The sequence below is a fragment of the Lepisma saccharinum genome, chromosome 23, assembly GCF_977018435.1.
Source record: "Lepisma saccharinum chromosome 23, izLepSacc3.1, whole genome shotgun sequence".
Classification (NCBI taxonomy): Eukaryota; Metazoa; Arthropoda; class Insecta; order Zygentoma; family Lepismatidae; genus Lepisma; species Lepisma saccharinum.
In genome coordinates this window covers 21043684-21064019 of record NC_139251.1, presented here as the reverse complement: position 1 = coordinate 21064019, position 20336 = coordinate 21043684, and the positions used below count along the sequence as shown (strand labels likewise).

Below are 20336 nucleotides of genomic sequence, written 5' to 3'. Positions count from 1 at the left end.
AAACCTTACGCTACCCAATCTGAACCCTCGTCCCCTCAAGCCATCCTGATGCATCCCAAGCAACCCTCTGTTCCCTGAAGTTCCCAGGATTACTGTACTGTTATACCAGTACAGCTTATTCCCGAATCCAGGCTCTGTCCCGTGAAAGCGTAAATGCGCGCGCATTTTAAGGTATGAGAGATAAAAACACAAGTAAACAACATAAATGATTCCTCAAAATCATTTTAACCTGTAATCCAGCTGTTTCTAGGGTGTCTGGCGGGCATAAGAGGGAGAGAGAGTATAATTTGAATTGTGTTAATCACACCCCTGTACATACACGTGCACACAAAAATGAGTAAACTTGTCGTCCCCAAAGCAACCTCACATTACTTCAAAGAAAGTTCCGAAAGATCAGTTTTCCCTGTAACAACAACATGTCAAGTCCACGTGGAGTCCAATAGCGTCCGTCCAAGAAATGACAGCTCTTGTCAAGTCCACGTGGAGTAAATGAGATGTTGCCAACTCAGTTTCTTTAGATTTTTCTGAAGGTGAGGTTGCGATTGCGTTGTCTTTGCAAGGTTGTGTTATTGTGGTGTGTAATTTTTAAAATACAATATAAAGACCATGGGACGGTGAACGCGTAGTGAAAGCACTGCAAACTGTTTGGAATAATGGTTACTGCAAAGTGGGGGATAAAATTATGGAAATGAGGGAAGGCTTAAATATAGGCTCTAGCTTAAGCTCAGTGTTAGCAGAATTGGTTATGAACGAATGGGAGAAGAAAGTGATTGAAAAAGGAGGGGAAAAGATAATTCTGTTCTGCAGATATGTGGACAATTGTTTCGGCATATGGAGGGGAACAAGGAGGCAGCTGGACATATTTGTCAAAGAAATAGAAGATGAAACACGAGGGATATTACTGGAACTTGAAATAGAAGAGGAAGATAAGTTTCCTAGATATAATGATGAAATGGGAGACAGGAGATTGAGATTCGTCTGAAGAAGACCATGTTAGAGGGTGGAAACGTTACGTTTTTATGTACATTTTTTATGCTATAAAAGTTTGTCTTTGTCAGCATTTTAATGTTTCATTTACAAAAATGAGCACATAAATTGCAACAACAATGGTTCCTAGATATAGCAGCAGACACAAGATAGAACTGGGGATAGTCAGAATATCACTACAGATTACTTGAACCAACACTACAAATACTTAAGTTGACTAACCATAGAAAAACAACAATCAATAATTTTATCTTTACGTAGAGACCCAAACAAATACACACTTACCTTCTGAATATCCGGTGTGAAGATTTCCTTTGGACCCTTTTCCAATTTCTCCATGTTGGGGAAATTGCTGAAAGAGATGTAAGTACTTTAAAAAATGTTAACTCCAAGGAGAGGAACTAAATTGATACACTTAAGCATCATAGGGTTATTGTGTCGACTTAACGAAGGCTTTCGACGAAAACCTAATAAGAAATCGATAATATACTGAGTGTTTCAAACATATTTAGGCCTATACTGTTCTTTTCGTGGACAATTTTACTTTCCTTTATGAGCTGCCCTCTATGGAGCATTTTTGTACCAGAGTCAATACATCTGTATAATCTGTGAACAACAGTCGAACACCAAGTTCAAATTCATGTTTATTTCATGTCAATATAGTAAATTTAAAATATTGTTCTTTTTATTCGGAATGCAGCAGCACATAAATGTAAATCAATTGATCATAACATACTAGCTTGTTCCTTAGGGAGATTTCAGACCGAAGCGACAAGCGATATCATTTGGAAACATTCCTTCAGAAATAAATGCAACTTTTCGTACTAAAGCGATGCAACATGCAGTGCATGTGTCTCGGATTGGGCAGTTTCCTTAATGGCGTGCATCGTGTATCCTTGTTCTATTGGCTGGAGGGTTTATTGATTGATTGATTGGTTTAGTGTTTTAAGTCCACTTTATGCACAGTAAGGCTAATCGGGACTGGACCTACAGTTTAAAGTGGGATCCGAACAACTTTGTGCCTCCACCGGGTACCGAACCCGGAACCCCTTGATTTGTTGGCTGGAGGGATATCCAGTCTTGATTTGAGTAACTCAGTAGAGGACAACATGTTCTGTCCAACTAAAGAACTGTGTCAAAAAACTCTAATATCTGTTGAACGTCTCGACGAGCTTGACGCGCTGAAAACCCTTTGTGGAAAATCAAAGGCAAAAAGTTATGATAGGTGTAAAAGGGGCGACACAAAGGGATACTGCGGGACAGAAAGAGAAAAACGGACAAGGGATGTGAAAGGAGAGGAGAGAGAAATCTACACATGGAGAGCGTTTGATAGATCAAGAGGAGAAGATCAAGACAGAGGGAGATAACGAAAGACAGACCCTAACAGATACGGGCGAGGAGAAAAACAAAAAATGGGACGAGGGAAAGGGACAGAGAGAAAACTACATAGAGAAACAGAGAGAGACAGATAAGCGAAGAGAAAGGAGAGAGATAGAGGAAGATAAAGAGATGAAGTAAGACAGACTACAAGAGAGAGAGAGAGAGATACTGGCGTAGAGAAGGACATACACACACAGAAAGAGAGACGGAAAGTGACAGACAAATATTTGGCTGTGAGAAATATGTTAACGTGTGAATAGGAGGAAACAGACTCTAATGGAAGAAAAAGGCCGGAAACACGAGAGACCTGTCCTAAAGTACCTGACGAATTGCATCTGCCACTGGGGCGTGGAAGCATGCGGGCGAGTGTGCAGCCGGGCCCCATCAATGCCACCTGCCACGCTCCCTAAATCACCGGCGGACGTGAATAGCGACATCACATGATTGCAGAAAGTTGTGTAACTCTTCTTCTCTGCTAGGGACGGAGGAGGGGTGGTACTCTGACCTTTTGCGGCGGTTGTTCTGTGTATTGATCAAGCATTGTCTCTCCCGCTAGTAGCATCATCGCAGAGGTTCATCCGGTATTCCTTTGTTTGTTCCTCAACATCACCAGGATGAGGGTTTCCCCAAAAAGCATGCCGCAGAGAGAGAGAGAGAGAGAGAGAGAGAGAGAGAGAGAGAGAGAGAGAGAGAGAGAGAGAGAGAGAGAGAGAGAGAGAGAGAGAGAGAGAGAGAGAGAGAGAGAGAAGAGAGAGAGAGAGATATGGATACAGACATGGCATGAGAATGGGAGAAAATAGAGAGAGAATTACAATGATTGATTGATTTAGTTTATTTTACTTAGCGTTTTGTGCCTCTTGGCTCATTTGCGAAGATGGGGATGAGTGATAAAAGGATGAAATTGATGAATGGATATTAACATACAACCAAGTCCGAGTGGGATTCGAACCCGGGACTCTTGGCGTCACAGCGCGATGTGCTAACCACTCGGCCACAGAATTACAATGAGAGAAGAGTGAGAATGACAAAGGGAAAGGAGAGTGAGAATGGAAGAAAAGAAAGAGAATGTGAGAGGAGTGAGAATGAGAGAAGAAAGGGAGTGAAGGAGAGATTGAGAATAGGCTAACAGAGACGGATAAAAAGAAATGGAGGAGAGACAGAGAGAGGCAGGACATAGAATGAAAATGGAGAGAGAGAGAGAGAGAGAGAGAGAGAGAGAGAGAGAGAGAGAGAGAGAGAGAGAGAGAGAGAGTGAGAGTGAGACGGATACAGAATGAGAATGGGGAAAAGAGAGAGAGAATTACAATGAGAGAAGAGTGAGAATGACAAAGGGAAAAGAGAGTGAGAATGGAAGAAAATTTAGAGAATGGGAGAGGAGAGAATGAGAATAGGGTAAGAGAGAGAGACAGAAAGAGAGAGAGAGACAGAAAGAGAGAGAGAGAAAGCATATGTGAAAGAAAGATCAAGACAGTACAAGACAGAGACGCAGAAAGATGAGAAAGGAAATAACGACACGCACGCATGTGTACAAACAACGAGAAAAAGAGAGTAAAGCACACAGAAGAAAGTGAAAGAAGAGAGAGAGAAATAAAGAGATGAAGACAAAGAAACAGACAGAGTTTGAAAGAGAGGGATAAAAAAACGAAGAGCAATATAGAGAGAGAAAGCAATAAAGATAAATAGAGAAAGACATGAAGAGAGAACGAAGGAGCAGCAGCAGAGAACAGAGAGATACAAGAAAGGAAGAATGAGATATAAGTGGAGACAGAGGGGGAGAATATAAACACATATAGAAGAAAAGAGAAGAGAAGCAAATAAAAGGGGGGAAGATAGAGAATGAAAAGGGGAGAAAGAGACAGGCAAAGAAAGAGAGACAGATAAGCACACAGTAAGAGACCTAATAGAAGAATATGGAGACGATAAAGGCAGATACGACGCGAAGAGAGAAGACGGAGATTTAAGAAAATGATAACTAAGAAAAAAGATAACCACAAGGAGAGAGAGAGAGAGAGAGAGAGAGAGAGAGAGAGAGAGAGAGAGAGAGAGAGAGAGAGAGAGAGAGAGAGAGAGAGCTACAAACGAACATAGGCAGAGAGCGAGAGGAAAAGAGAGAACCAGAGACAAACGACGCCGAGAGAGAGAGAGAGCTCTTTAGAAATGAACACAGAGAGAGATATATATATAGAGACCAACACACACACAGAAAGAGAGAGAGAGAGAGAGATCATCAGTAGGCACTGAGTCGTGATTAATGAATTTTGTTTCAATGAGTAGCGTGGGCTTCAAACAATCACCAGCGTATCCTGGGACAGCGATTGCCCGGAGAGCGCGAACGTGTCTCCCGTGGTGCATACCACCGCAGGATAAATGGCATTCTTGCCTTTCAACCTCCCGGCAGGAAGAGACTAAAAAAAAACTTTATGATTAATTATGATCTGTGCGTCATCATTTGACCGTGAGGCGTCAGAGAGGCGTTGACTTTGTATAAATGTGAATAAACTATACTCTCGTGCAGGGAAGCTGATTAATAGCCTTGTACCCAGGCAGTTTGTTTCGACTGTAAACTTCGTCGTCTGATTCGAAGGAGGGCGGGGGGACCTTTTATTCTTTCCCGACATGACCGTCACACGCCAATCATTAGCGGCATCAACCATATATTCTTTTTTTGGATTCGTGAAATTTGTGTCAAGCACTTTAGCGGGATGTCGATGGTAAATGTGTCACAGCGGGTGGACCAAATTGCATAGCTTATTTTTATCTCTCAGTGCAGGGTGTTGCGAACACGTTCTACTACTTTTGACATTGATTTTTATGAGTGGATGAAACTAAATCGGAACTTGATAACAGCGAACAAAGCGAATGATGTAATTAGCGCTAATCCACGAAAGAAGAGAAACGAATCACGTCAATTTGTACTCCATGGCGGAGTGGTCATCGTCATGGGTTGTGACGTCACAGGTTCCTAGTTTTTACCTTGTTTACGGCTTGGCTAATATTATATCACCATCCACTCCATCTTCTAAAGGTGTAGTGCTAACGTCGTCGCCTGGCAATCAAGGGGTCCATGTTCGATACGAGGGTAGTTTGGGCTATACTTTAAACCAGGGTTGTTAAAGGTCCAGGAATTTAAAAAAATTCAATTCCGGTCCAGGAGAGAAAATCAGCAACCGTAAATGGGTTCTGGACCGTAAGGAACCTTTTTATCTGCAAAGTATTTCAATTCGGTCCAGGAACATTTTTTCCGGATGAATTTAAATTCGGTCCAGGAACCTTTTTCCGAAAGAATTTCAATTCGGTCCAGGAACCCTTTTTCCCGCATCAATTTAAATACGGTCCAGGAACCTTTTTTCAGGAACAATTAAAATACGGTCCATTTTTCAATGTAACAATACGCAACTTGGACCGAATGTAAATCGTGAGAGAAAAAAGGTTCCGGTCCTGCAGCGGAACCCAATAGAACCGATTAGAATTAACGAGTTCCTGGACCTTTAACAACCCTGCTTTAAACTGTAGGTCCAATCTCCAGGAGCTTATCTGTGCACAAAGTAGACTGACTTCAAAATTTCATCTGTTCATCCTAATTGTGCTGATAAACCCAAATGGTAAATTGATTAATTAACTTTTTTTGCGTCGTTTTCTGCCACTTCTGCTAATCGCGAAGATGAGTGCTGATACGATGATGATGAATGGAAAGTAACAAGGAAGCACCCATGCAAAGACCGGGATTCGAACTCGGGATACCTGCCGTCGTAGCTTGGTGTGCTAACCACTCCGAAACGTAGGTATGCCCAAGTGGTAGAAAAACTATCCAAATTAACAATAAACATAGGAATAGAAAATATGTAATAAAAATAAGAATGGAAAATTTGGGGAAGAGGAGATATGTTTATGTAGAACACCCGGTTACGCACGATCTTCCATGACCAGTGGCGTGCCTAGAGTGGGGGTTAGTGGGGTCATAAACTCTCCTTTCCCAGATCACCTAAAAAAAGGAACGTTGAATCAGGGACGGATTCAAAACATGAGATTGATTACGAAAAATGAAGCCTCTACGAAAATCCTTGGCACGCCACTACCTATGATACTATAGTTAATGATCTGATCAATTTGTAATTAAAATGTCCTGGGTTCTGTAGAAATTATTGAACATTATGATGTTATAATATCAATTGCTTGAACTAAAGATACAGGAGTTACTAAATAAATTGTTATTTCGCATGAAAATGAACCTAAGGTACCTGAACCCAATATGGCCTACCTAAGGTTTGAGATTGCTTCTAATGGTGTACAAAGTCAGAAAGGTAGAACTAATCGCAAGATTCAAAAGAAAGAACATTTCTGGACGTTTACTGATAATTAGAGCCAATTACAAATAATAACATGGATGTAAGGAAGATTTTATTAAAAAGTTACGTTTAAGCCATATTGGGTAGTCTTCTGGTAACTCCCTTGTTTATTGGTTTGTAAACAATGTTATTTCTTTGTGCAAATCTCATGTGTACCCAATATGGCCTAGTCATGTATATTTTGTTCTTTCACATCAAAATATGCAACAAAAATTGTAAAGAAAGTACCACAATGATACACTTACATTTTATTTACACAATGCCACATGAGATTTGCACAAAGAAATAACATTGTTTACAAACCAATAAACAAGGGAGTGACGTCACAATTTGTTATCAGAAGACTATGGACTACACATCACGGTCTGGGAAAATGAAAGCTAATTTGTCATCCTTACTGAGTTCCACACACACACTATGATATGATCCATATTTTTATGTGACGTCATCAGTAGAAAATATGTCACTAATGTATTTATTTTTGTAAAAGAAAGCGTAATTTCTTTGTTATTATATGTAATAACGCACCTGGTTTGTAATGTATATCTTTTGTTTAATGTTTATTGTATTTTATGCTTTGTTATGAGTAGTTTAATGTATATTCATGTTTGCAAGAGTGCACTATACGAATTTGTATTTCTAAAGATGTATAGATGTCAGTTTTGTTAATAGTATCCTTTTGTAGATAGTGAATGATTCATCTGTACTTTAATCTGTGTTCTCGAAAATAGTATAAAAGCGAGGATATCGCGTAAGAAATATCACACTTTCGCCACGGATCGTCGAAGCTTTTAAATTTAAAAAGAACTCCTTGGTGTTGTGCATACATCCTGGTATGGTAGTTCGGGGCGCAAGCTAGGCCTATGTGAACATAGGTACGCCGATAGCCATGCATTGATGATATGCACAATACTGCAACCATTCTACGTTAAATAATAAGGCTAGCCTAAAGATTAATTTTGAAATAAAAGGCTAAAGAGCAAATATTGGCTCAGTTATCATTGCATATCTCTTGGTGTGGTAGTTCGGGGTGCAAGCTAGGTCTATGTGATCATAGGCTTGCCGATAGCCACGCATTGAGTTTATGCGTTTTAGTTGAGTCAATTCATCGACAAAGCAAAATCCTCGCTTTCATCTCAAGTATATTTGCATTATAATTGCAATGAATAAAGAATAAAACCTTTCAGTTTATATATACTGCAATAATGTGATTTTATTTCTCTGTGCTGTGAATATTGTCTTTGCCTAACACTATCCGTGTACCTGAGAGGAGTCTGTGTACTTCACCGAGTCTCATCGTCCACCGCTGAGTATTATTAAGTTAATATTAATAGTATAATAATACGACGCGTACATACATAAGTTAAGTTTGGAACGTATCAAGTGGCAGCTCAACGTGTTGGCTCGATTTTGTAGTGTACAAGGGCAAGACAATTGTTTAAAGTTGAGATTAATTGTGCAAGAGCACTGAACTTTCATATTTATAGAAAAGCACAGAGTTATTTCTTTTCGAAATGGAAAAGAAACATTTGCGTAGTGCAAATAAAAATCTTACTTCGAGTTCAGGACTTAATGTTCCCGATTGTTGTCAGGACATTGATAAGGATAAACCCACATTTGTGTGCAAGAAATGTACAAAGCTTCTACATTATGAATGTTGTGGCTTAGATGTTCGATCTGAAAGCCACGAAGCTACCGATTTCGTTTGTAAAGAATGTGAATCATTGTCTACAACTATTACATCTGATCCATTAAATATGTTTGAAGCTTTAAAATCCATGATTGAAGGAATTAGCAAGCAGCAAGTAGAAAGTATGGAAAAATTACAGACTGATATTAAACAGCAAGCTGATTCCATTAATAACTTGAAGGCTGATATTAGCAATGATATTAGCAAACAGTCTGAAACACTGCAGGCTGATATTAAACAGCAAGCTGATTCCATTACCAGCTTGAAAGCTGATATCTGCAAACAGTCTGAAACCTTATAGGTTGATATTAAACAACAAGCTGATTCCATTACCAGCTTGAAAGCTGATATGTGTAAACAGTCTGAAGCACTGAAAGCTGATATTAAACAACAAGCTGATTCCATTACCAGCTTGAAAGCTGATATCTGTAGACAATCTGACATATTAAAGGAAGATATCCTCAGACAATGTGCGTTGCTAAAGGATGATATCGGTAAGCAGCACGATGAATCTATAAAAGTATTAAGAGCTGAAATAGGCGAGATGGCCTGTGAGATTCAACAACTGAAGTCTGAGAATGAGGAAACTAGGGCGCGATTCTCTGAAGAAATCTGGCAGGCTAGAGAGATAGACTTTGATGACTTCCGGCGTAGCTTGGCAGCCGATGTAAATAAAGCCACGGAAAGTGTTCGCATCGATGTAGAGGATATAAATTCGAGATTCACTGCGGAGTGCAATAAGATTATTGAAAAACAGCTGACAATGGAACAGATATTGACCGAGGCCGAGACTGACAAAATACGATTCCGATCTGAGGTTCAAGAAAATATTGGTCAGATTTCCGTTGTTGTATCTCAGAGAAGCAAGGATGTTGAGGAAATAAAGACTCAAGTAGAACAGCTTACGAATCAGTTAGAGACCATGCACGTCACCCGGCAAACAGAAACAGAAACTGGATCTCGAACAGCTGGTCATCCGTCTGCAGTTGCTGAGAGTGCAGCGTTGCCAACCATGAATATTGAACTAAATGAAGCGATGGACAGAGCCGGTGGAGAGAGAACTAGGGAAGACAAACAAGTTTGTCGCCCACGAGTTACTGCTGGTTCAAGAGCTAATGAAGTGGCGTCTGCTGTTCCACCTACCTTTAGTCTTTCGGGCGATGACCGAGGTTACAGAGAGCGTGAATCTCGCAGAGCACGGTATCGTCATTATGAAGAAGGGGCAAAGAGGAAACGTCTAGAAAGGAAGAAAGATCGCAGTTCCTCCTCTTCCAGCACCAGCTCTGACTCTCAGTGTCAAGCAAAAATCAGGAAGCGAACACGAAGGCATGGAAATTCAAGGAGCGGGCCAGATGAGTCGCCGCCAACAACTCAGCGATCAACAATGACTGGAACTCCAAGGATGGCAGACCTTAATTCCTTGTCGAAGTTCAAGGGAGACCTGGAAGCCCAGAATGCTGAGCAATACTTAAAAGAACTTAATATCAATTTTGATTTAATGCAGATTCCATACGAATACCGATTGGAAATTATTCCTCGGCTTTTCAAGGGTCAAGCTGAGCATTGGTTTCGAGCAAACCAGTTAGAGTTCAAGTCCTATTCTGATTTCTGCCGTCGTTTTCGCAAACAATATGCTTCAGAAGAGGCCAAAGAGAGGCAGCTGACAGCAGTGAGATCTCGCCGATACTTAAAGCAGTCCGGTATGAGCATGGAGGAATATGCCTGGTCTATTTACTCAGCCTACCGCAATCTGTCTGCCCGTTACATAGAACCTGAGATTGTGAATTTAATCATCTCCCAGCTTCCATATAGAGCTCGCAGTCTGAGTCTAGCTAATTCTCTTCAAACTGTACGCCAGCTAGCCGACTTTCTGAAAAGGTTCGAGGTGCTTGAGGAACAAGACAGTTGGAAGCCTTCGTGGAATAGAGAAGGTGCTGGCCAGGGAAATGTTCCTAGACAAAATAGAATTGGAAACCAAAACCCCCGGGTCAGACAAGTTACGCAGAACCATAGAAATGGTTATTCCAATTACAACAGGCGGCGTAATCCTCCTAGAAGGGAAGGCAGGAACAACTACGCACGTGGACCGCGTCGTTCCAGATCTGATCCAGAAGATCATTCCCGTGACTCTTCACGTAACGTCTCTGAACCCAGTAACTTCAGAGCGACGGCGCCTCCGTTTGAACCTTCTGCTTCACGTTTGACGAACGAGCAACGTCAAAGCGTCGACATAACAAGAGACTTTTGTTGGGCACCCTCGACTAGTGCTAATCCGAGTGGTATGCAGTCGGATTTAGCCAGTCGCCCAACGTGAATTCTTCGTTCCCGATCACGGTTGGGCTAAAATCTTGGACTTCTCTGGGAACAGATGACAGCGCTATAAATAGTGAAGACAATCATCTTTTTGTTGTGCTGACTCTCAATGAAGGAGAACAAAGTTTAGATAGAGCACTACAACAGGCAGTTAGAAAGGAAAATTTGCCCAGGGCTCCGTTAATTAAAGCAACTGTAACAGACGTCGATTTTATTTGTGTTCTGGACACTGGAAGCGAATGTAATCTCATGAGCTACGCCATTTGGAAGAAGATTAAAGAGAAGCTGCCGTCATTGCAGTTACAACCATGTCCAGATGTTAGGCTGACTGATTTCACTGGGAGAAACAAAACTAGAGTTGTGGGATGTAGACAAGTATATCTAGAGATTGCTGGAAGAAATTTATTGGAGGACATGTTTGTCTTGAAAGGTCTCGAAGCTGACTTTATTTTGGGCTACCCATTCCTCAGGAAATATGAAGCAGGAATTGACCTACAGCGCGAGAAGTTATCCCTCACCGTAGACGGAGTTCCGGTAGAGCAGGACCTCGTGAATAATGGATCTTTGACAGGGACGTATGTAAGAAAAGTCCGTGAAGATTCCCATGTCGATCAGTGGACGGCTAGTCCTGACGACATTCTGCAGAAGGTCAATGCGAATGAGATTTTATGCGAATGGGGTAGAAGCCAATTGAAAGAAGTCTTATTGAAGCATAGAGATGTATTTTCCGAGAGACCAGGTACTATTAAAAACTTCCAGTGTGAGATTGAACTCACCACCACAGAACCTGTGTATCGATCTCCATATCCCATACCTATAGCAAAAAGGAAACTCCTGGAGGAAGAATTAGAAAATTGGAGACAATGGGGTGTTATAATGCCTTGTAACTCCCCTTACTTGAACCCTTTAATTGTAGTCGACAAGCCTGACGGTACAGTACGCCCATGCATTGACTTCAGAAATTTGAATAAAATTGTACGTGTTTCACGGAATTCAGTAGAGCCCATTTCGGATGCCTTACAAAAATTTAAAGGTGCTCGTTATTTTACAAATCTGGATCTGGCTTCTGGGTATTTGCAGATCCCTGTAAAAACTGACTGCCAACCATGTACTGCCTTCTCCTATAAAGGACGTCAGTGGATGTTTGCTCGAATGCCTTTTGGTATTTCTAGTGCTGTGTCAATTTTCATAGCTGCCATGCATGCTGTATTTGGTCCTGAAACCGAAGAGTATCTAACTCAATATATGGATGACTTGCTGATTTTCGACAAAGAACTCTCCAAGCATCTCGAACATCTGGACGAAGTGTTGCAGCGACTCCAAGAAGTGGGGATGACTGTAAAGCTGCGAAAGTGTGAATTTGTCAAAAAGGAAATTACCTACTTGGGTCACATTGTTTCTGGAGATGCTATCAAAATCCAACCAGACAAAAATTCAGCCGTTAAGTTATTTCCTAAACCTAAAACTAGAAAGGATGTTCGGAAATTTCTTGGCCTCGCCAACTGGAGGCGGAAGTTCATTGAAAATTTTGCAGCTAAATCTGAACCGCTTACCAAGCTGTTAGGTAATCAACGTTGGATTTGGCGAGATGAGGAAGAACAAAGTTTCCAGCTACTGAAGAATGAACTTGTAAGAGATGCTGAATTGGCACAGCCTGATTTTGAAAAGGATTTCTGTATCCAACGCGATGCTTACGGGAAAGGATTGAGTAGTATTCTTTTCCAAATGGATGGTGAAGAGAGAAAAGTCATTCAGTATGCAAGCCGAAAACTGAAGGAGAACGAACGCCATTACTCCATCCATGAGTTAGAATGTTTGGCCATAATCTTTGGAGTTGAGAAGTATGCAGTTTATTTGAAAGGTAGGCCCTTCACTATCTACAGTGATCATAAAGGGTTGGTATGGTTATAAGACGCCCGTAACTGGAACAGTCGTTTGACTCGGTGGTCTCTAAAACTCCAACAGTACCAGTATAAGATAGTATACGTCTCTGGTCGCCAAAACGATCTGGCAGATATTTTATCTCGGTATCCTGCTGATGATATACCCCAGATTCATCCTGAAAATAGCCAGCAGACATTCAGAATAAACTACCTGTGGGCCGAAAGAGGAGAAATAGATGACATCGACAAGTGGAGAGAGGCACAATCTGAAGATGAATTCTGCAAAAATTTACTCCAATCTCTAAATTCTCAGGAACCTAACCTCAGATTGCATCGTTCCTATCGCATTCAGGAAGGGATTTTATTTAAGAAAGGGTCGGATAATCAGTCCCTTTGGAAACTGTGTGTTCCGGTGGTAATGAAGCAACCTCTCTTGAAAGTAATTCATGATGAAGCTAGCCATTTTGGAGTATCCAAGACATTGAAGCGACTTGCAGTACGATACTTCTGGAAAGGCATGAAGGATGACGTGATACAGTACATCCGAGATTGTGAAATTTGTGCCCAGAGTAAACCAGACAAATTGGGGATACTCAAGGAGACCCTTCATATCAGTCCCAAGCAACCTCATGAGATGCTTTCTCTGGACTTGATTGGGAAGCTTCCTCGTTCTAATGGATACCAGTACATCTTGAGCCTTATTGATGTGGGTACACGTTTTGTCTCCGCATATGCTTTACGGACTGCCAGCACCACAGAAATTATAAATACGCTTCAGAGAGGATATTTTGCTCACTATCCAAACGTTACGTTTACCCTGAGCGACAGAGGAGCTCAGTTTACCTCTAAGCAGTGGAAAGAATTTACCAAAAGCCGTGGTATCCATCATGTTTGCACAACAGCTTACAATCCAAAGGGGAACATGGTAGAACGAGCAAATCAAGAGATAGTCAGATTACTTCGTTTATTTTGTTATCGAGAACATCAGACTTGGTCGCGATACATATCAAAAGTTGTTTGGTTAATTAATTATTCTATTTCCGAAACTACTGGATATTCGCCTGCTGAACTATTCTTCAATCATCCTATACCCAGAGAGATCCTAACACATTTCAATTGGCCCGAACGGGAAGAAACCCAACCGGATTGGAAGTCCAAATTATTCTTAGCCCAAGTCAGGGAGAAGAAGAATCTGTCGAAGGATATAAAACAGAAGGGAAACGCCAAGACAGTGACAGTTGGAGACTTCGTGATGGTTAAAAAAACATTCCTTAAGCTCCTCACTAGATAGAACCATTCAAAAGTTATTTATGTTGTGGATAGGACCTTATATAGTGGACAAAGTGGAAAGTAATGTTGTGACATTGCTAATTCCAAGGACTAAAGAATTATATGATAAGGTTAACTTGGATAACCTAAAACTAGTGCGTTTTTCGGAGGATAAAAAGAAAGAGTTTGTACTTTAAAACTAAGTTTCCTCCAGGTAGATAACTTCCTTCCTGAAACTTACTTTTCGAAAGGAAGGGGCAGATGATATGATCCATATTTTTATGTGACGTCATCAGTAGAAAATATGTCACTAATGTATTTATTTTTGTAAAAGAAAGCGTAATTTCTTTGTTATTATATGTAATAACGCACCTGGTTTGTAATGTATATCTTTTGTTTAATGTTTATTGTATTTTATGCTTTGTTATGAGTAGTTTAATGTATATTCATGTTTGCAAGAGTGCACTATACGAATTTGTATTTCTAAAGATGTATAGATGTCAGTTTTGTTAATAGTATCCTTTTGTAGATAGTGAATGATTCATCTGTACTTTAATCTGTGTTCTCGAAAATAGTATAAAAGCGAGGATATCGCGTAAGAAACAACACACTTTCGCCACGGATCGTCGAAGCTTTTAAACTTAAAAAGAACTCCTTGGTGTTGTGCATACATCCTGGTATGGTAGTTCGGGGCGCAAGCTAGGCCTATGTGAACATAGGTACGCCGATAGCCATGTATTGATGATATGCACAATACTGCAACCATTCTACGTTAAATAATAAGGCTAGCCTAAAGATTAATTTTGAAATAAAAGGCTAAAGAGCAAATATTGGCTCAGTTATCATTGCATATCTCTTGGTGTGGTAGTTCGGGGTGCAAGCTAGGTCTATGTGATCATAGGCTTGCCGATAGCCACGCATTGAGTTTATGCGTTTTAGTTGAGTCAATTCATCGACAAAGCAAAATCCTCGCTTTCATCTCAAGTATATTTGCATTATAATTGCAATGAATAAAGAATAAAACCTTTCAGTTTATATATACTGCAATAATGTGATTTCATTTCTCTGTGCTGTGAATATTGTCTTTGCCTAACACTATCCGTGTACCTGAGAGGAGTCTGTGTACTTCACCGAGTCTCATCGTCCACCGCTGAGTATTATTAAGTTAATATTAATAGTATAATAATACGACGCGTACATACATAAGTTAAGTTTGGAACATTAGAGTCATATTTACGCATGTCCTTCACAATATATATCTACATAAGCCATATTCAGTCTACCTTAGTGTTCTTTTTCCCTTTGTTATAAGCAGTATTTTAGATTAAAGTCTAAACTAAGTACATTGTCGTAAAGTAAAAATTATGAACTATCATAATATGTGCTACAGATATTAATACCTATCACTTGGAAGCTGCAGTAAGTAATAACTTCCATATGCAATATTAGATCAGGTAGAACACAAACACGAGGTCCAGCTATTTCGCTTCTATGTCCTCAAGTTACTGCACTACAGGTAGAACCAACAGGTTCAATCACGTCATTCGGACAGTCTATATGACATACTAGCGTCATCTGTTGAATTGGCCATGTTACTACGTCATATTGGGTTCAGGTGCCGTAAGTGTAATATTATTACGTTGGCTGGTATTAAAGGAGGTTCGGTTGTCGTTGAGGGCTCACTTCGATGTATGCGATATCTCTTTAAACTGAAGATGTATCTCTTCTGTTACAGAGTTTGATCACAGAGATGACTTGAATCACTCATCCTCATGGTCACGGTAAGCCTAAAGAGGCAGAAAGGATTACACCCTCCTGCATAGCTGGGTGTCCCAGAACCACATACGGAGCTACATTAACATGAACCCTTACACTTAAGAGTACCCATCAGGATTTGAAATGAACTAGACCACCACGATTTCTTCAACAAGCACCATTATTTTATAAATTAAACAATGAAGATATAATTTATCTGCAACTTAATATTTATACAGACTCTGTATCCAAGTTAATTGTGCTCGTAATGGAGCTGAGGATGTATTAAAAACAGCATGGTGTTGAGACTATCTGGATTTTTGTTGAGCTGGTAACACTGCCGACAAGTTATAATTGTCTCAACTGACTGTGAAGAAGTTAACTGATTGAAGTTAACTTACTTTTTCAACATTTCAAATTTTCCGTAAAATATTGGGGATTTTTGTTGGGTTGGCAACACTGCCGACAAATGATTTTTTACTTCCGGCTTGTCTCAACTCACTGTGAAGAAGTTAACTAATTGGAGTTATCTTATTTTTGCACATTTCAAAATTTTCGTATAATATTGGGGTGGCAACACTGTCGACAAATGATTTTTATTTCCGGGTTGACTCAACTTACTGAAACAAAGTTAACTAACTTTCCGATAGCACCATATCGCACCTCGAGCAAGATCGGTGACAAAACGGCTTGAAACAAGGACATGCTTTTGCTTTTATCTCAGCTTTCGGCTGGATTTTCACAACACCTTAGAGGTGTTCCTGGAATCCACCATTAAATGTTCGTTCCAACTACGACGCGCAACACGAGACACGAAGGAATCCGATATACCCTAATTAAATGTCCCACGTCTGTGGGGAAAAGTTGTTGCGGTGCTTACAAACTACAAGAAACTCTCCACTATCCCCTACCAAACTAGAAGACCAATACAGAACGGAAATTAGCCGCCGACTTAACCACCAAACAAAGTAGACTCAATCCATCGGCATTTTTAGAGCACAAGTCATCATCTAATGCGAAAGTTTTGACTTCCGAGCGGTGCACTTTTCGGGCACTCGGTGGGCACAGAGCCAGGTATGAGTGAGTGCTCGACACACGACCCTAGAGAGAGCATTAATATTCTCGATGAAAGCCAAGCGAAGTCTACTCGAGAACAACCCTCGTGGTCAATTACTTCTCGCTGAGATCGAAGAGGCTCTTCAGGCCTCTGGATGCCCGGTCGAAAGTTCCATTCCCAAAGTATCAATCTCTCCTCAAATATATGAAATGGCTAACCCTTTCCAGTAATAACGTCTGGAAAAACGAGTGAGGATGTGGAAGAGAGATGCGGTCACTTTTAATGGACCTAATTTTATCCGACATTTTGAATCGGGGTGGGGGTTAATTCACTGCCTAAATGACCATAAACCAGTATTCTCAACCAGTGTGAGACTGTGTCCCGGTTAAAATGTCGATGCACCGATAGTTTCACATGTTTGGCTGTTACTTCTCATTTCCACTATTCAGGGTGTACACAAATGAAGTACACAACTTCGGAGTGTAATAAAAATAAAATGGCAATATGTAGAAAATTGTCTGCATTGGGAAAATAGTTGGCAACACTACATTTTTGTCGTTGGCGCGTCATTTCGGCGCTACGAACGTTCTGAAAAGACTGCTTTGTCGCCTGTATGCTGGTAACCCAACATAACAATTGATCGCATCTGTGTCGTTGCTTCCTGGTAAAACGGTGCGTGTCAGTGTTGCAAAATGTAACGAGAAAAACGCCCAGTATCCGCAACGGTACGAAAAAATGTGGAAAAACTAATAACGTATCCAAAAAAAGTGGTGAAATCAAGAAGGGAAAGAAATGACCCCCTAGCTCAAACGTGTTCAAGGCGGCTCAGTTTAACTGATCGACTTCCGATCTAATCCCTAAAGTTCGCGGATTTAAATTCCTGCCTGAGTTCCTTGTGAGTGTCGTTTCATCAATTTCATCTAGTCGCCAGTCATCGTCGCGATAAGCCAAAAGTGGCAGAAAATCAACGCGGATAACAAAGATACTGATAGAGAAAACAAGTGGGGGAGTTCCCCTAATCCTCCCCTCCAAATACCATCCTGGTAATACTTGCTGACAACATCAAATTAGGTTTAAATTAGTTGTCAACCCCTGGAATCTGGATCTAATGATTCTCTCGCGGAACGGTAAAACTGTTGCCAGGCCCGGCGGTTAAGAAACGCTTCCATAAACCATATTTTTCTTTATACGGCACTACAACTCAGAGTTTTGGCCAGCTGAACAATATTGTGCCACTGCTTTCTATCACTTGCTTGTTGTCTCCAATTTCTAACTTTCATTCTCCTCAATCCTTCTTCAACATTAGCTTCCCATTTCTCTTTTGGTCTTCCTCTTAATCTAGATGCAAATGGTTTCCATTTTGTTATTCTTATAACTATTCGAGCTTCCTCCATCCTTTCCATATGGCCTAGCCAAGTTATCCTTCGAGATTTTACTTCTCTTATTATACACCTTTGTTTTATCAAAATATACAGTTCACTATTTTCTTTTCGAATAGAGTAAGGTGGGGCAAGACTGCGCAGTTTGAGTTCATAATTTTATATTCAAGCTATGAAACTACTGAGACACATGAAAAAATCAATACACATTGCACTATCCTTTGCTAACTCACAGTAAATTTCCGAAAGCTGAATGAACAATATTTCTGCATGAAACATTTACAAAACCGTGACCATGCAAATGCGTAGTCTTACCCGCGGGGTAAGACTGCGATCAAGTTGGGGTAAGAATGCGCACTTTCTACACAGAGTCACATTTGTATAAAAAGAAACACAAATCACCTAAAAACGTTATTCTATCATATGGGATACATTTCTCGTGGCATTCTCACAGTAGGCACAGTGAATCTCGTCCTTCACTTGGGTTAGGAATCGCTAACACAAATCACAAATAAAGGTTCCTGTTTCATACGAGGTGCAATTTTCATGCCACCACTCGTCACATGTGGAACACTGGATCCAATCCTCTACTGGAGGATCGCTGTACTTCTCATTACAACCTGGGCAATTGTACTCTTTCTTCTGGCATTTTCTGCTTTCTACATCTTCTTCAACAACAATGTTCAGTTTCTGTTTCCCCTGAACTTTCTTCTTACTCTTCTCAGCCAACGAAGCTTCCAAGCTGACTTTGAATGGAGATCCAGTTAACACCTGAGACTGCCTTCCCTTTCGTCGGCGGTGCTGAATATGCTCTGCACGTGGAAGTGGTGAATCTGGTTAACGGAAATGTGCCCATTTGATCCAGTATTGTTAACCCCACTTGTTGAAGGCTGCTCACCTGGAGTTTCAGCTGATGCATGAGCCACATTTGCCTGCTGTGGCACGTCATTGGTGAATGGTCCAGTATTGTTAACCCCACTTGTTGAAGACTGCTCACCTGGAGTTGGAGCTGATACATTTGTCACAGTAGAGGGAAGAAATTCGTCCTCAGTGAAGATGTCTTGATTGAAAGGGCATAACCCAGTCACTTCAAAGCCTTTCATGGCATTACCAACTGTAGCTGCCTTCCCATATGCCTTTGTAAAAATGGATGCCACTTGGAAAACTGTGATTGGGCGACCCGGATGGTTACTCATCCACTTATCACACTCAGATGAATAAAACGACTTCAGTGGACCAAAAAATGATCTATCTAATGGCTGGGCCTTGCAAGCCACACACTTGTGGGGTAAAACTGCGCACGTGCGCAGTCGTGCGCCGTGCTGCATTCCTGAGCAAATCACGTGATGCTGCCCAGCTATTGCACAAAGCAATGGAAACTAATACGCAGGTGGACTCGGCATTAATACAGCTTCTTCTATCCATCAACATCGTAATATTGTATACATTCACAGTGACGTAGTACTCAAAACATGTAGTACCAAAATAAATAGCAAACACCCTCAAAATCTTTTCACTTACCTCTCTCAGCACAACGAATTTCAAACGTATCTTCACCACTGCCCACAGCTAGCTACCATCTTGGACGAAGTAACGTTGGCGCAGTGGTGCCAACTGTGTGTGATTTTCATCTCGAAAAACCGGTGCGCAGTCTTACCCGCCGCGCAGTCTTACCCCACCTTACTCTATACATTTCCACATTCACCTTATTTGGTCCAAATATCTTCCTCAAAACTTTTCACGCCAAGGGTCCCGGGTTCGAATCCCGGTCGGGCTTGGTTGTTTGTGAATGTCCATTCATCAAATTCATCATTTCATCACTCATCCCCATCTTCGCAAATTAGCAAAAGAGGCACAAAACGCGAAGTAAAATAAACTAAATCAATGAATAATTCAAAACTTTTCTTTCAAAGATTAGAACCTGTTCTTCATTTTTTTCCCATTAGTGTCCATGCCTCACATGCATAGATAACACATGGCTTTACGTATTATAAAGTGCTAAACCATGCCTAATATGGAGGAATCACTGTCTCTAAATTACATATAAAGAGGGGGGTTCAAGATCACCCCTCCTTTCCTTCCTATTCACTCCGAGCTCCATGCGTGCACACGAGAGCGCTCTTACACAAATTAGACGAGTTATCCAGGCTTGTATTGAACTGCAGTGGAATTCCGACCAGTTTTGCCACCTGAACGAAAATTTTTCCTGTTTGCAGAGAAATTCTGAACTAATTTAAATGATACATCAAACAATATTAGCAAAGACCATATAACAGG

General features: G+C 40.8%; 1 protein-coding gene across 2 annotated transcripts in view; it reads right to left on the bottom strand.

Annotated features, from left to right (window-relative positions):
- LOC145977740 (GTPase-activating Rap/Ran-GAP domain-like protein 3) overlaps positions 1 to 20336 on the bottom strand; it is a 742197-nt gene that overhangs the window by 221198 nt on the left and 500663 nt on the right. For both annotated transcript variants that reach the window (XM_083109991.1, XM_083109992.1), the window contains one exon: positions 1273 to 1339. In XM_083109991.1, coding sequence (XP_082966117.1) covers positions 1273 to 1339 — 67 coding nt within the window. The remainder of the gene's footprint in view (positions 1 to 1272; positions 1340 to 20336) is intronic.